The sequence below is a fragment of the Chamaea fasciata genome, unplaced genomic scaffold (assembly GCF_029207755.1).
Source record: "Chamaea fasciata isolate MVZ Bird 193981 ecotype frontalis unplaced genomic scaffold, bChaFas1.0.hap1 SCAF_1, whole genome shotgun sequence".
Classification (NCBI taxonomy): domain Eukaryota; kingdom Metazoa; phylum Chordata; class Aves; order Passeriformes; family Sylviidae; genus Chamaea; species Chamaea fasciata.
In genome coordinates this window covers 21,798,957-21,815,773 of record NW_027094086.1, presented here as the reverse complement: position 1 = coordinate 21,815,773, position 16,817 = coordinate 21,798,957, and the positions used below count along the sequence as shown (strand labels likewise).

The following is a 16,817-nucleotide window of genomic DNA, read 5'->3' as shown; positions in this document are numbered from 1 at the left end:
TTGTTGTAATTCCCTTTGGTTGTGTGAGGGAGAAAGAAAGCTAAGCAAGTGTTACCTATATTTCATAGGCAATTATCACTTGCATTTGTAGCAATCACCCAAAATTACATTTAAACCTTTTCATAAATACATGGAAGAAAAAGGAAATATTTAAAGCAATGTAAATAAACTCAGAATTAAGTAAGGCTTTCCTCTTAAAAATTTGTTACATCCATTTTCTGGTTACTTACATAAAATTATTCAATTGTGAGAATCCTCATTTTAGATAGATCTACATCTAAAGGTGTCGTTCTGAGTATGGTGTACATTCAGTAATGGTACAAACTGGAAAGAGTTTTAAAAATTAAAATTATGTCAAGCAAGTGAAAAGTTTAAGAGATAAAGTGACAGCTTATTGCTGATACTTTATCGTAGTTGCAACTGAACTGCTAAAAACCACCGTCAGAATATATGGCATTAGACATCTAACACCTGAAAAACTTAAACTGTGCTTAGAGTCACAGACTTGAGCAGTGCAAAACAATCTGTTTTCATGGCTGCTATGTAAGTTTCTTACTAAACGAAAAACAAAAGTGCGGGATGAAAGGTGAAAATGTCCATCAGAAAACCAAATCACACATAAGGGAGTGGGTGAGGTGACAGTAGGAGCTTCAGATTCATTTTTCAGATATTCATTCTTCCGCTAACAGTTGGTGATGTCAAAGGGTTTCCCCATTCCATTTTGCTCTGATCAGATTTAGATTCAATGCAGAATTGGGCTGATAAAAAGTCAGAAGTGTTACGGTGGATTCCCATGTCCCAGGAGGTGGCAAAGCTAACAGCTGACTCCTTACTCAGCCACACTGCTGGCCAGCAGGCTCTTCTAGTAGGGAGGTTACACTTCCCTTGTCCCGACTTTTGGAAGAATTTCAAGGTGATTTTTTGCTTCCTTAACATTTTTAAGCAGCCATGTCTTGCTGGGAAATTTCGAGACTAAAAAACAGCACTGAGGTAATTTCACTGAAACTATATAGATGCACAGGATTTCTGCACACACTTGAGACAGAAACAAATTTTCTTTACAAAGGTCTTGTAAAGAGATAACCTTGGCATTCATTCCCCTATAAGCCTATTTATTTGGTTATTGCCAATACGAGTCATTGTAAATACAGCATTCAAACTGGCAGTTCATCTAACCAGTACAATCCTTTGTCATTCTAAATCATACAAAACAACTTTGTTTAAATATTATTACAAATGTTGTCGTGTACATTTTTTTAATGATTAATACAAATCCTTGAAATGAAAGCAACAACTCAATCAAGGCATCAGGTTGTCCCTGTTATACTATGGCACTTTTCTAATTGTTTCCATGCAAAACTATCTAGCAGCTTGTTATCCAAAGGTCAGAATAATGCCCAAGCAAGGACAAACCCTCTGAGTGTCATATTCATGGAATGCTAGATGACTTCATAGTTATGAAATTATTTCATTTCTCATGATAATTCCTGACTTGCCAAGTTAGTGAATTTTAAGAACTCTGAGAGCAGATTGTAAGATAAATGTGAAATAATCCATACTTCTGGAGTCAGGGACTTCCCTCCAGGCATTAGTTCATACTTGACTTACTTGACTTACTCTTGGGGATAAAATGAGTTAGGACAAGGTCTTAGATACCACATTCTCTTACTGGGAAAGAAAACCAACTTGCACAACTTTGGCTGGCTCATGTTTCTTGTTACACATGCACTAAGAAGCAGCGGTTGCCATGAAATACTTTATTTAACCTCTGCAAAATGTTTTTTTAGTATGGCAAGGCAGTTCAGTTATATGAAAATAAATAGTTTTAAAAGGATTGTATTTCTTTTACATTCACATCAATAAAACCCTCCATTTTTCTTTTGCTAATTAAGCATAGAGATGCAGTAATTGCCCTTTTAAATTATTTAATGCAATTAAATATATATACACCTAAAATATTTTTATAAGCAAATAGTTTTATAATGCTTTATTTACATTTAGAATTAATTTTGTTATTAATACAACTATAGGCTAAAATTTTAAAAAATTCAACATTTTTCTGTCGCAAAAACAGCTATAGCACACCAAGGATTTGTATTTATCAGCTCTTGATGGTGTCCCTCCAACTGTTTGGCTTAACTTAAATCTCCTTGCTTCCTTAGTTTCTTTCCCTGCCTGGATCCTTTACATTTCAGGGAACTTAACCTTTCCTTTTTAACTTTCACTCTGATTCCTGCAAGTCTCACTAGGTTGGCTAATATTTCAGTAGTAAGTCTGAGGTCCAATGCTCACTTTTCTACACCACTCCATTCCCCACATTTTCCTCAGATTTCATGAGGTTTTGGCCCCCCTTAGGGATAAGACACCCCCAACTATATAGTCCATTTCCGAGCTGGGGTAGGTCCAAAACTGATGGTATTTGGGGCTTTAAGCAATTCTGTCTAAAGCTGCCAGATTTTGTGAGTTCCTTTTGCAGATTTTAATGAAAGTTAGAGGTCTGTAAGATATCACTAAAAGGGAAGATACATCATTCCGGTGCTCTACAGACAACACTGGCTCCTACGTTATTATTGGATCCAGTCTGCACTCCTTATCTTGATCTTCACATTGTTCTGTGGGATGGGCCCCCGTTACATCAAAAGTCATGTTTGTCTCCAAGACAGCTGTGTTTTTTAGATGAAGTGGAGCATATGATACATAGGGTGAAACTCTGATGTTAGAAGAGATCAGATCTTCCTAGTAATTTACTCAGAGTTAAGGAATTCTGTCTTGCAAGACAGTAGGCAATTGGAGGGTCCCACTAGGGATCACAGCAAATGTAAAAACCAGATATCCATGTGAGAGTCCCCTGAATGTGTTCTACAGAGATTGTTTGCCTACGAACAGACAGCAGAAATTGCCTATAAGGTGCTAGTTATTACTAGTTGTTTTCCCCACACTCAAACTTAAGCAGAGTCCTCTGAGGAAGCACAGACTAAGGGATTTAAGTTCATTTGTGTGCTTTCTATGCGGAGCATAGTGTTGCACAGTAGAAGATTTTAGAATTAGCAGCTCTCAAACCCTTCTACAGTCTCCTTCCAGGGTTACAGTAAATGTTACCCCTTTTCACTTTCCATCATCTTTAACCTGAAACAGGAGATATAATGGATAAAAATCAGTTCCTATGTTGAACTGGGCAATTACTTCAATGAGAACATGGTTTTAAATAAAATATATTTATTTCTTATCAAAGTAAGTAAATATGCCCGAAACTCTGTCATTTTATTGCTACTTAAATAGAATTTGAGGGAAAATATATCTATCACTTTTCTGATCATACACTTACCAAGTCTTGAGTAGATACTAGTACTGGTTAGTATATTATTAATACTTTCACTGGAACACATTTAAAATTTTTCCTATTTCAAATAGTTTGTCTGTGAACACAAATTCTAAATTTTATAAACTTACTTTTTAAAGGCTACTGCAGTTTTACAAATAGCAAATTTGCTATTTAAGAACCTCCTCCTCATTCTCCTACCAAAAAAAAGACTGAAGCCAAATTTTGATCCATGTTGCAGCAGGATCACAATTTATTTATTTGGAAATTATTTACTTCCAGGTTGCAGTTCTTTCAGATATTCGAGTGTATAATGTGTAAAATTATATGCAGTACTCTGTGGGTTCCAACTTAGAAACTCTAACTTATATATCAGTTGTTATTGGGATATTTCCCATTTTACTGTTTAGGAATGTTACAGGCTCTCTGAACAATCTCTTGTACTTTACATAATCTGTCCCAGTCATTAGAGAACAACATCAGGCAAAAAAAATTTGTATGTTATTTTATACTGTTCAAGTAGTGAGAAGAGTACTATTGCTTTTTTGGGGGGTCCTGCATTCTCAATCAATGTGTGTACTATATTACATGTAATTGAATTTCTAGATAATATCTGGGGCAGATAAGGATTAATATTATCCAGGAATGCTCATAATTTGGTTACTCTTCCTTAACCAAAAAACTCTCCTGCAGTGTGTAGGGTGAATTTGTACCTGTGAGGTTCAGGTCTGCTTTGCAGGTGTTGTTGGGCTTCACAACGTCTCCAGGAGACCCCAGGGTCAGTTTATCTGCCAGGTGTGACCTTTTTTATACTAGCCAGCATCCTTCACTTGGGGGTGAAGGAAATTGCCTTTTTCCATGCTCTGTACTGGCTTTCTGTCCTACAAGGGCTGATGGTGTAGAACTGGCCAGATCTCCCTGGTCGCATGAGAAAATGAAGCCAAAGTGAAGCTCAAGCTGTTTCGGTGGTCATTGCAGCTGACAATGTGCAGAATAAATACTTCATTCACTGTTTTTCCAAATACTAGTTGGCTTTATTGTTGACAATCCTAATCCTAGTCAAAAGCCACCTTGTATTGTGAAAACAGTAAAAAAAAAAAAAAAAAAATCAAGCTTCTCCTTTAATTTTTCAGTTAAAAATTTCTTTAACTTGAAGTCTTAGGATTCAGCTCCCATCTCCAGAGCTACATTTCCTTCATGCTGCTGCATTATCCCAGCTTTTATTTTACTATCTTCTATCTTATAAAATAACAACTTCTCCCACACCATTAACTGGGTCCTCTCTTCATTCTTCCCAAACTCTCAGAGTTCACAGCAATTACCCTTGTTCCCCTCAGAAAACATTTTCCAGTTTCACTTAAAAGACAAATACAATCTAAAGAGCCTCAGTGAAACCAAGTTAAATCTGGTGAATGTACAAGCGGAGTAGAAACTAAATTTGCATCACTAAGCATTTGGAGGGCTCAAACTTTAAATTACTTAAACAGCTGGAAATTGATGCCTTTTCTGGACAGGCTAAATTCTTAGTCTCACTTTTAATCCCCCATTTTAGTCCTCATGTTTTGTCATATGACACACAGCTTTATTTACTCAGATCACATCCTGCAGTCACACGTCTAGCTGAAAACCTAAGTAAATTTTGAGGAGCACATAGAAACATTCTGTGAAGAGGCATGATAAAGATATTCATTATTTTAATGATAAAGCTTTTCTAGCCATTTGCTCCAGTAAGAGCAGCTTCATCTTAATCTGCCTCCCTTTAAGTAATTTCTGTCCCTCTCAAAACAGAAATCCATAATGGCTAAGAATTACAAATCCTAACCCCAGCCAAGTCTAGTCAAAACAAAACTCTCTGGGTTATCTGCTAGTATATTTCCCTGACAGAAAAGGCAGAAATCAAATATTTACACGAATGAGTGCCTATCTTCATGTATACAATAGATAGTCTGTTTAAATTCTAAGCTACAAATTTTTACTTATCACTGGATTGTATTTCCTAGAATGCTTTGAAGTCCATTTTTTGTACCTTAATGCAATGGCTTCTCTTTTCTCCTAAAATATGTCCCATACCTAGCTATAATTGTTGAACTTTTTTGAACAGTGTGTCTAATAAATTCTTAGAATTTGCATAAAGCTTGTTAAATGAAAGACAACTGCAATTATTGCAAATCTTCAGTATCAGGTCGCTTTGTTACCTGTTTGGTCAGAGCAAAGTGCGAACAACACCAAGGTTATCGTGTTCAATCCCTGTATGAGCTGTTCACTTAAGAGCTGGGCTTGATGATCCTTGTGAGTCCCTTCCAATATAGAAAATTCTGTGAATCTGTAAATCTGTTTTCGGCCAAAATAATGCTGATGTCTCATTACTGAGTTCTCTAAAATCGCTGCAGTTTTTATTTCCTGCCATATATCTCTGTGTCACTTAGTGTCATTTGCTGATTGTTTTTAGCCATCTTTTCCAGAAATCTCGCATTTAAATAACTTAATCATCCAGAGATCCTTTTTTGTTTTCCTGGAATGCAGTTCCTTGGCTCAAAAGTAAACTTGTACAGCACCCAGTTCTTATACTGTTGGGGCATTAATACAAATACATTAGATGTCTTTAAAGTAAATTATGAAGGCTGTATCGTTCACATTTACCAGAATGCAAATTGTATGTTTGTAAAATAAGAAAATGCCAATATATGATTATAGCTCTTCTTTATTCTTTCTGAACCTTGAAGTTAAATGCAGACTAATCGCTACAAAGAAAATTAGTAAGGCAGCATTTGGGAGCTAATGACTGCTCAGGGAAAGCTGACAGCATGTTCCTTGGGAACATTCAACTCGTGAGCAAAGCTGTTTATACAGGGTGGGAGACATCCTAATATTGTAGCTACACGTAATTACAATTCCTCAATTATGGCATTTACGTGACATCTATCTTTGGAGCATACAGTATTTTCTGGGCCCGCTAGCTGAGACTGACCACTTAAGTACCTTTTCTCGTTATTTGGCTGTCATTTCCAGCTACCATTCTCTCCAAAGTAAACAGTTTTCTTGTTTCTCCTAATTTTCATATGTGATGAGATTTATTCCCAGCTGCCTCTGTAAGAAACTGAACAGATTCCAGCCACTGCAATTGGATTTTTTTTGTTGTTTTCTTTTTCCTTTTCTTTAACTACGACTTCAGAATCAAAGTGAAATGTTTGTTTGTGAGTTTGACTATCCTAGTGTACAGCCTCCCTCAACATAACCTTGAATATAAATGCAGATGCCTGTCCTTGCACGCACAGGCACGTATCAGCCTTTGTGCTTCCAGCATAAAACTCATTTGAATCTGAATGCAACAGTCATCACTCTTGCAAATTCAAAAGCCACCCACTGAATGGATGTTATTGTTCTGCGTGTAACTTGTGCTGAGGATACCACAAATTGCAAACAGGCTACTGAGTTGTAATATCTTTGAAAGTTATTGCTGTGGTTGTTTCTTAGAACAATGAAGGAAACCCCAACATCCAGCCCTTCACTACATCCAACTGACCAGACCCATGGTGAATGCTATCTCTTTCTGGAAACAAGTCATAGAAGAATATAGTATTTATGAGTTTCAGTTTTTGCTAATGTAAATAATCAATCTTTGGGCCTGATCCTGTTCTCAATTACTTAAATTAATTAAAGACAGATGTCCAAAATCAGACTGAAATTCAACCCTCAAGAGAAAATTCCCACAAGGCCTTCATATGACTGTTTTAAAGAACTTAAGTGATGCTTAGGCTCTGTGCTGGCCCTCTGCAAAGAATAAATTTTACCCAGAATGCTTATTGCTTTGATCCCTTATATATAACTCACATCCTTAAGTTTGCACAGCCACAAAAGATCTATACAGAGCTAAATAGCCAGATCTTCAGCTGGTGTAAATTTATGTAACTTCATTGACCTACATGGAAAAGTACCAATTTTCACTACTCTGGCTTAAAGAATCTCCATGGGACAGAGGTAAGTGCGTATGGTGGGTAAATGGATGAAAGGCTCTTCAAATGATGAAAGACTATATTGCTCTGGAAGTGATTTAAGTTAAACTGGAAAAAAGCCACTCCTTTTCCGGAATAAATCACATAGGGAGTATAATTACGCTGTTAAATTTCTTCTCATGCAGTCAAGCTTGAACTTACCACCACATTTGTGTAAGAAATGAAATGTTTCCCATCTCTCAGCAATATACCACATTCTGCATTTAACAGACACGTATATGCAAGCTATGCAAGTCTTTCTTTATTTTCAAAGGGAAGGGTATTTGTTATTTTCTGTCTTATTCTGAGGGCAAAAATTATGGCATGGGCCTGTGTTTTCATATCACCTTGCTGGTAATAGAATGGGCTTCTAGAACAATTTCAAAGGCAATGAAGAAAATCTCTTATTTCCTGTTTTATGCTCACTATTTGCCCTTTTTTTTGTGAACAGTTGTGTGCCTGAATGTTGAATATACTGTTAAAGCAGGTAATTTATAGAAATGCATTATTCAGAGCCATTTAATGGTTTTGTTGCTTCTTCTGATTGTGTCTGAAATCACAGAATTACAGACGGAATGGATCATTCAGACAACTGGTGTGCTTAACATTGCTGAGATTTCAAACCAAGAATATTTGTCTGTCATGGGAATTTATATCCTACTGCAAGGCACTTTTTTCCCCCAGTTATGTATTGAACTAGTGATTTCTTTCTTTCCAGCTGTTACACATCTGCATTGAAGGCTGGGGAAACTGGCGGTGGTCTGAGCCATTCAGTGTGGACAATACAGGGACCTTTATTCGCACCATTCAGTACAAGGGCCGGACAGCATCGCTCATTATCAAGGTTCAGCAGCTCAGTGGAGTGCAGAAGCAAGTAAGGATTTGATCCAGTTAGGCAGAAAATAACATGAGTAATTTAAACTGCTGCCTATTCATGAATTAGTCATTTTGTTATTTATTCCCTCCTACTGGGATCTGCAAAAAACAAGTATAGCAGTCTTTTGGGGCTATTTTGAGAAATTTTTACAACTTTTGTCTTCGCTTTGGTGTCGATTTTAGCATTTAAAAGCTCAGTTACCAACATGTATTTTATATGCTCTAGAAAACATCCCTTTGCATGGTTCATAAGTTCTGGCAGTACTAAGTTACACAATCCCTTACATGTTTTAAGCTCTTGAGAAACAGATTTTTCTCTTAATTTTTTTAAGAAACTGTTCATAATATATTCTGGGTTGTAATTCAGGCCTACATGTTTTTTCAAGTGAAAGAATTACCAAATTAACATTTGAAAATGAGCTGCTGTGCAGTAACTTTCCCTTTACTGTTTTTGTAAAGAGATGTGTAATAACACTGCAGCCGTTCTGCCTGCATCGGCAGAAGCCAGAGCGTGTGGTGGACAGAACGTGCTCGGCTCATGGATATGGCAGGGCAGTACTGCACAACAATAGTGCAGCTGACCAGACAGGAGCAGTGCCTGGTGTCACTGAAAGCCCTGCTGAGCTTTCACGTGGTGGGCTGTAGCTCCGGTGTGTGCCCTCCTTCATGAAAAAAGAAATAATGATGGTTGTACAGGGATACACGTGGAATGATGTTCCCTGCTATAGCCTGGAAAAAGTCAGATATGTCTCTACAATAAACAATTCATGCATGATGGACAGCTACAACACCGAGTTTAATTTGGTCGTTTTCCAGGTGTGTGCACCTAAATACAGAAACACGTTACAGTCATTTAATGAAATTATAAGCTTTAAAACAGCAGACATACTGTGAAAGGTCTGGATCATTGGCTTGGGATGGTAACGGGAGGTATCAGTAGAAACCTTTCTGAAGTACATCCCTGTGACTGCTCAGAAATGTCTCAACATTCAGAGACCATCAAAGACCAAACCAGAACTATCAAGAACTGTCAGCCGTGGGCAGTACTGCTGAGTTCAGTGGGAAGGAAAGTGGATATATTACGTGTTTCTTTCAAAGTGGATACTGCCTTAGCAATATTTCAAGCATTTTAATGCCTAGATTTCTATGAAATTGGACATATATTTGGCCAATAAAAATAATGTTTTACCAGTCACTGCCTTCAGCAGTGCTTGCAAAAACCTAAAGCAGGGAGATTATTCTTCTACAGGTTTTCACTCTCTTAATTCAATTTTGATTTTTTTTTCCCACAATTGTTTACATAAGAGCTGTATTTTTTGTGTGTTTTAGATCCTAATCTGTGGAAGACAGACAGTGTGTAGTTACCTTTCTGAAAGTATTGAACTGAAAGTGGTTCAACATTACATTAGTCAAGATGGACAGGCTGTTGTTAAAGAACACATCAACTGCCTTGCAGCCAAGCAGAAATTGCCTTCATATATCCTAGAAAACAATGAGCTCACTGAGTTGAGCGTGAAATCTACAGGAGATGAAGACTGGTCCCAAGATGTATGTCTAAGTTCTAAACACACAGAGCACAGCACTGTCATTCAGGTATGACTAGAAATGGGTATATGGAATAGAGCATTAAAAATGTCTGAGAGAACTGAGCACTTTGCATCTAGACTTCTATTTGATATAACGAAAAAGTGAATGTTGTCATCCTGAAATAATGTTAGTGTAATGCTGATCTTTCTACAAACAGGTACCATCTTCAAAGAGTTCAATTACATATGTGTGGTGCACAATTTTGACTTTAGAGCCCAACTCGCATGTGCAACAGCGATTGGTAAGTACATGTAATGTCTCTGAAATCTAAATGCTGATGCCTTATATGTCATATAATAAGTTAAGGTCAGTGTAAAGATTTATCAGTAGTTTTTTTTCAACAGTTGTAATATTGAAATAAAATTGGCTTTAAATTGGTGTATTTTTTTCTTTCTGTAGATTGTTTTCAGCCCTCTTTTCATTGTAAGGAGCCATCTTCCAGACCCTATTATCATACACATAGAGAAAAGAAGCCTGGGACTGAATGAAATGCAAGTGATTCCAGGGAAAGGACAAGAGAAAGCACTGCAAAATATAGAACCTGATCTTACACACCACTTGACTTTTCAAGCCAGGTAAAATACTCATTTTCCTTGAAAATGGTTCATTTGTATGGAAAAGAAAAAATAATGTACACTTCAACTTCTTCTGCATTTTTCCAAGTATGCCATGCCCAGAGGGGATATGACAGAACAAGCATATGTAGCTGAAATGATACCAGAGGAAATATTAAATTTGGCATAGCTATCCTAAGTACTCTGCCATTTGTTTAATTAAGCAGTCCATATTCTTGTGCTTTAAAAAATAAATTCCTGAATTATCTTGAAATGGTTTTTTGAGAATTATGAAGAGTTTTTAGGGTCATTACAGTGTCATAACAAATGCATGCATGTCAGAAAATTCTCAGGAACTTGTTGGACATCGTAACTTGATTCATCCACAAGAGTGGATACCATGAGAGTGTTCTTGCTGCGGAGTACACTTAGGAAGCCCCATTAGAGACAATGTTAATGCTAATGCTTGATCTTGTGTAAGTGACTGAGTCTGTTTTCAATGACAGGGAGGAAGATGATCCATCAGAGTGTGCAGTCCCTATCTCAACCACTCTGATTAAACAGATAGCGACTAAATCCCATCCGTGTGGCAACGTCAGCCAAGTGCTCTCCGAGTTCTATGGCATTGCTTGTCCTCCCCAACCTGCATGGCCTTACAATAAGAAGGATTCAGACAGGTAATTCCTTGCTAAACCTTATTCATGGCTGTTGCATCGCCTTTCCAGATAAACTGAAATCACATTCTGGAAGACTGTATGTGATGAACATTGAATATATTTTCAGCAATTACATAATTCCTCCATATAAACTGCAGAATGTGTGGCAAGTGGGGAAAAAAAAATAGGTCAGCCTCAGGGCTGCCCTTGTTTACACAGAGAAGATTGAATCAGTATGGATTTTTTAAAAATGGAACCATTTTTTTGTGAATGCACTTTCTTTACTGCAGCTCTAGAGGCTCTTGCTTATTCAGCTGCTGTTTGTTTCAGTAGAGAAACAGGGAGTTGCTGTAGAAGTAGTTGTTGGGGGAAAAAAAAGGAAATGTGATTTGATAACTGCAAAAGTCACAGGTTTAGCTCTGAAAGACAGTGGTAACTCTGTTAAGGCATTTTTTAGGTGACTAAATTTAGGTTGAGCTTATGGACTTAAAAATGTGCGTTTATAGCCTACACCTATCTAGATCTTTCTGAGAGCACCTCAGTGTGTTCCAGAATGATGAGGTAAGAAGCTTTTCTATCTCACAACCAGAAAAGCCTTACAAATTTCTGAAAATGACACCTTAGCATTTGTAACCTTGAATTCATTATTCCTTTGACTTTATGTTTTTGTTTATTTGTTTCTGCCAGCAATGAACATCTCTCCCAATGGGATAGTCCAATGCGGGTAAAGCTGTCAGTGTGGAAACCATGCGTTAAAACTCTGCTGATTGAACTCCTGCCCTGGGCATTGCTTATCAATCAGTCCAAGTGGGACCTCTGGCTGTTTGAAGGAGAGAAGATTCTTCTTCAAGTACCTAGTGGGAAAGTAATTATACCCCCCAACTTTGAGGTAACTCTGCCATTCACATTAGCAGGCACAGTTCTGCTAAACACACTGATTCTGAAGAATGGTTGTTACTCCAGATGATTCCCACTTTCCAGTCAGTGTCTGTTAGTCATGTGATGAGGACTAGCAATAACAATAGGAATTCACCACACTGACTGAGTCATCGAATGGGTAGCACAACACACTTGGTAACAATGTTTGAAAAACAACATCCTAAAGATCCATAGTTAAAAATTGTCTGCAAGATACTATAGGAAGAAAGCCTTCATTCCATCAGCAGCCTTTTCCCCTTCCTCTCAGTTCAGCCAGAATCTGCAACATGGCTGTAAGGTAGCAGCCCATGAAAATTGTTGTAAAGGCCAAGTAAAGACTTTGGCCTCTGCTCTGCCAATGTGTTACTTGGGAAATTGTTGACCACAGTAGCAAAATTGACAGCCTGAAAGGAATGTTTGGTTTGAGAGCACTTTATGTTAGATTATTTCATAGCTTTTAATGTTACCAAGACAAGTTGATAATGACACAGAATGAATTACAATAGAGGAAGATTTTTTTTGAATGTTTGCCTTCCTTAATTCAGTGTAACGGATCTTCCCACATATCTTGGCCACGCACATTCTTTTTTATTATAACTCTGATATTCTTTAGATTTGAAATAATTAAGGTGATTTGACACAGCAGCTTGTTAATTCCAGTTGAGCAATCTGATACTTCCTTTTTATTCTGTCATTTCCCCCCGCCCCCATGTATGTCTGTTAATAAACAAAAGGTCTGCCTAGTAACACACCTCAGAGTAGGTCACAGCCTTGATCCCCTGTGAGGATCAGTTCCTTATCCAGCTTGTGGTTTTATCTATCCTTGTACCACATAGAAAGAATCAGAAGGAGAAAGGCAGGAAATTGTATTCACTGCCTACTGGAAACTGCCTTTAGAACTATAGTAGAAATGTGTCAAATTGTGAACAACTGATAATCGGTTATTTTTTCACTTACAGGAAGCTTTTCAGGTTGGAATATACTGGGCAAACACTAATACTGTGCACAAATCAGTGGCAATTAAACTGGTTCATAATGTGACCTCCCCAAAATGGAAAGATGCCGATAATGGGGAAGTAGTAACATTGGATGAAGAAGGTTTTATTGAAGCTGAAATTAAACTTGGTGCTTTTCCAGGTCATCAAAAGGTTAGAAAAAAATTATAATGATTTGTAACTTTATAATGTAAAAACAAAGTCATATGGTAGATAAAACAATCAAATGTATGCAGTGTGAAAGCTTCTCCCTAATTATGTTAATATATGTTCAACATAAAGAGAGTATAAACAATGTATGAAATACAATTTAAAGAATTAGATTGCCAAAAACATACTGTGCAACCCATAAAGATAATACAATATCCCCTGGAAAAAGAATTAATGAATTCTCAGTCTTGTTTGGATAACATTGACAGATGCAACTTCAAAAGTATGTGATGCAGCTCCAGTTACGAAGTGCATGAATATAGAGAGGATTTCTTTGATTAGAAAGAAAACAGCAATTCTGTTGCTACATTTTGCTGCCTTTTGTGGTTTTGTGTGACTTCATCACAATTTTCATTATCTTACAGTTGTGTGAATTCTGCATTTCTTCCATGGTTCGACAAGGTATACAAATTCTACAGATAGAAGATAAGACAACAATAATCAATGATACATCATATCAAATCTATTATAGGCCACAGCTTTTTATTTCCGAACCCCACTCAGGAGAAGAGGTAAAGCACTGTAGATATTGTTTTTGTTTGTCATCTGTGGAAAATGGTTGTTTACATCTATATCTGTATTTAGATGAGCTGCATATAGCAGAGCTTGGAACTGAAATCTTTAGACATAATAATCATAAAGTAATTTATGTCATTTAGAATACTGAACCCTGGGTAAATTCAACTCCAGTAATTAACTGTGTTCAGAAATCTGTGCAAGCAGCAAATTCTTGCACATTGCAGAATTAGTTCTGCCTGGTCTCCATCTGTTCAGGCCCTAATGGCCATTTCTGTAAAATGGGCAGTGTAATCCATAGTAGCTGTTGAAAATGTTCTCAGAATTTTTACTGAGTTTGCATGTAAAAGAGGTATATTGGCCTGGCAGGCTGAAAATGTTTTGTTATCCTTTTGGGAAGATTCCAGTTATCTGAGCAAAGCTGCAGAACTAGAGCCATGCCCAAAGTTTATGTATTTCATAGACTCCATCAAATTGTGAATATCAGTTTTCTAATAATCTCACAGAATACTTAAGGGCTAGCTTGCAGGAACCAAAATGTATGCATGGTCAATATATTTTAATCAACCATTTATACATATTTATTGAAGATTACATTTATAGTAAAATATGTGGAAAGAATTCTCAGGGTCAAACTTACTAGAAGAGCTGGCAGATCAACAAATCAAAGTTCCTGTTTCTGTACTGTTTTCCTTTTGCTTTAGTTTTCTTCACATCAGTATTTACAGTTGTGCATCACACATTTTGTGGCAGCCTTATGGGAATTGAGAGAATGTTGATGCTAAAATCTATTCTTAATTTTGTAACTCTAAATGGATTTTGTTCACACAGTTGTGTTACAGGAATGTAACTTGATTTTGGTAGAGCTGTTGTGGTTCTGAGAGATGACTGTACATCACAGAATTACAGAATCACAGAAGGGGCTGGGTTGAAAGAGACCTTAAAGACCATCTAGTTCAAGCCCTTCATCATGGGCAGAGACATCTGCCTCTAGACCTGGTTGCTCAGGTCCCCCAGATAGCTGTGCTGCAAACCTATACCTGAAGACAGAATCTGGCCAAACAGCCTTTAATGCAATGCGCTTAGTGCAACCTTTAGTTAGTTGTGGTCACTGGCTATTTGAGAGTGTTCTGTCCAAAATCAGCATGAATAAACCTCCTTTCAGGAGCCAGCATGCCATGCTACCACCACCTTTTTTGTTTCCAGGACTTCCACTCGCCCGACAGTACGGTGTTCAGCGTCGGCCCGGCCGGGGCAGGCCCCGGCGGGGCGCTGAGCGCCGTGCCCTGCTGGGACCTGCTGTCGGAGCCGGGCTCCGAGGCGGCGGGAGCGGTCCCCGGGGACCGGCGCCTGGTGCTGGGCTTCAGCCGCGGGCTCTGGAGCCTCCCGGCCGTCGTCAGCGCGGACCTGGCCAGGCAGAGCGTGGCCGTGCCCACGGGCGCCTGTGCCCAAGGTGGATTCTGTACCAGGTAATCGCCAGCAGCAAACTTGGCTTGTTGCTGCAAAGCCTCAGCTAGTCAGAAACCATAAGAGATTAATGCAAAAGTCAAAGTAACTCATGCCCCCTAGTATATAAAGGCAAGTCTTACTTTAATTTAAAAATCGTTGTCTTCTGATGGTTTTGATGCTTTTGTTGTAAATGGTTTAGTGATATGACCATGTACAAGTTGCACATTTCTTAGGATGTATGGCCTGCTATTTTTTTCTGTGCATGAAAAGCTTATATTGGGGAATTAAGGTGTTTTTTAATTTGTGAACAACAATTTAAGAGTTCAAGGACAGTGTGTAATAATAAAGTACAAAAATTTAATGTTTTTTTATAGAAGGTAGACATATAGTTTTGTAAGCATGCTAAGAGGATAAAGAAGAAAAGAGAAAAGGGATGAAACTATTTTTGAGATTACAGCAAGGAAAGATTTCAAGTTTTAAAGCTTGAACTGTGCAATTGTGCATTCTACTTACAAACTGATGGAACCAGCTAGTTAAAGATAGCAGTCCAGTGACTTGTCAGATGAGCAGCTTCATTTCTTGAACCTGATATCTGAATCTATTCACGCTTATACTGGTACGAACAAAAAACAATCTGCTGAAATTAGAGAAGCAGAATCAATATATATTACCAGAGATGTGATCTTTCTCTTGTCTGAAGTGCTTGATATTATTCAAACCCTCATACAGTTCCCCTGCAGAGTCCAAGAGGTGTTATTTGTGATACTAAAAATTCTCACACAGACTTCAGATTTTAAAAAATTTTAATGGAAAAAATAAGGGAAGGATTGCTTATCATTCTGCCACAGGCACAGAGAATCTCATGTTCCTAAGCAAATTTTCAGACTTTGGATTTTTCAAAATCAGCATGAAGTTAAGGGGTTTTAGCAATAGCCAATAAATTTGCACAAGAGGAAAAAAAAAGAATTTATGTTTATGCATGAAGGTATTTTATATAGCTAATGAGTAGAACTAAATTCATTTAATCTCATTTTGGAAACTGATGTACTGATGATCCATAACATTAACATTTAAAAGAGCAATAGCATTGTGGATCATTCCAGGTGAGCAGTCAGTTAGATTTACATATTTGTTCAAATATCTTTCATGTGTACCAGAGAAGTATCCATACAAATTCTTCTGGAAATTTTTAAAGATTTATGTTGAAAATTTGGGCCTATAATCTCATGTTTTTAATTTAATACAAGTCTCTGCTGGCTAGGGCTCTTATCTTGTAGACACACATGTTCCATTCAACTCATGAGTCCTCTCCATGAAGCAATTTCTTCTCTTGTTTTTTAGGCTATTTCCATGTGTTCTTCTGTTGAAGTGGAGATGTGTACTTGCCTAAATATAGATAAATACCTATGGACTTGGAACTTGATCATAAAGAATCTTACAGATACTAATTTCGGATGGTTTTAATTGTTCAGGATAATTATATGTAAAGATTTCATCCAAGACAGGCATAATCCAATATATCTGCTTCTGTTTTAGAGCTATAGCACTGACTTATCAAGAGCATCTTGGCGTGACGTACCTGACACTCACAGAAGATCCTAGTCCTCGTATAATTATCCACAATAGGTGCTCCATTCCATTGCTTGTGAAAGAGAATTTCAAAGGTAGGTACTATGCAAGAATTAGAAACAGTGCACTGTCATAGTATAACTCATTTTACTGTATCTCCAGTCCAAAATTGAGTT

General features: G+C 37.4%; 1 protein-coding gene across 4 annotated transcripts in view; it reads left to right on the top strand.

The window, feature by feature from the left end:
* Positions 1-16,817, top strand: part of VPS13B (vacuolar protein sorting 13 homolog B) — a 430,899-nt gene that overhangs the window by 385,303 nt on the left and 28,779 nt on the right. For all 4 annotated transcript variants that reach the window (XM_066178010.1, XM_066178000.1, XM_066177992.1 and 1 more), the window contains 10 exons: positions 8,030-8,185; positions 9,517-9,780; positions 9,932-10,015; positions 10,174-10,349; positions 10,835-11,005; positions 11,672-11,873; positions 12,862-13,050; positions 13,473-13,619; positions 14,830-15,092; positions 16,609-16,736. In XM_066178010.1, coding sequence (XP_066034107.1) covers positions 8,030-8,185; positions 9,517-9,780; positions 9,932-10,015; positions 10,174-10,349; positions 10,835-11,005; positions 11,672-11,873; positions 12,862-13,050; positions 13,473-13,619; positions 14,830-15,092; positions 16,609-16,736 — 1,780 coding nt within the window. The remainder of the gene's footprint in view (positions 1-8,029; positions 8,186-9,516; positions 9,781-9,931; positions 10,016-10,173; positions 10,350-10,834; positions 11,006-11,671; positions 11,874-12,861; positions 13,051-13,472; positions 13,620-14,829; positions 15,093-16,608; positions 16,737-16,817) is intronic.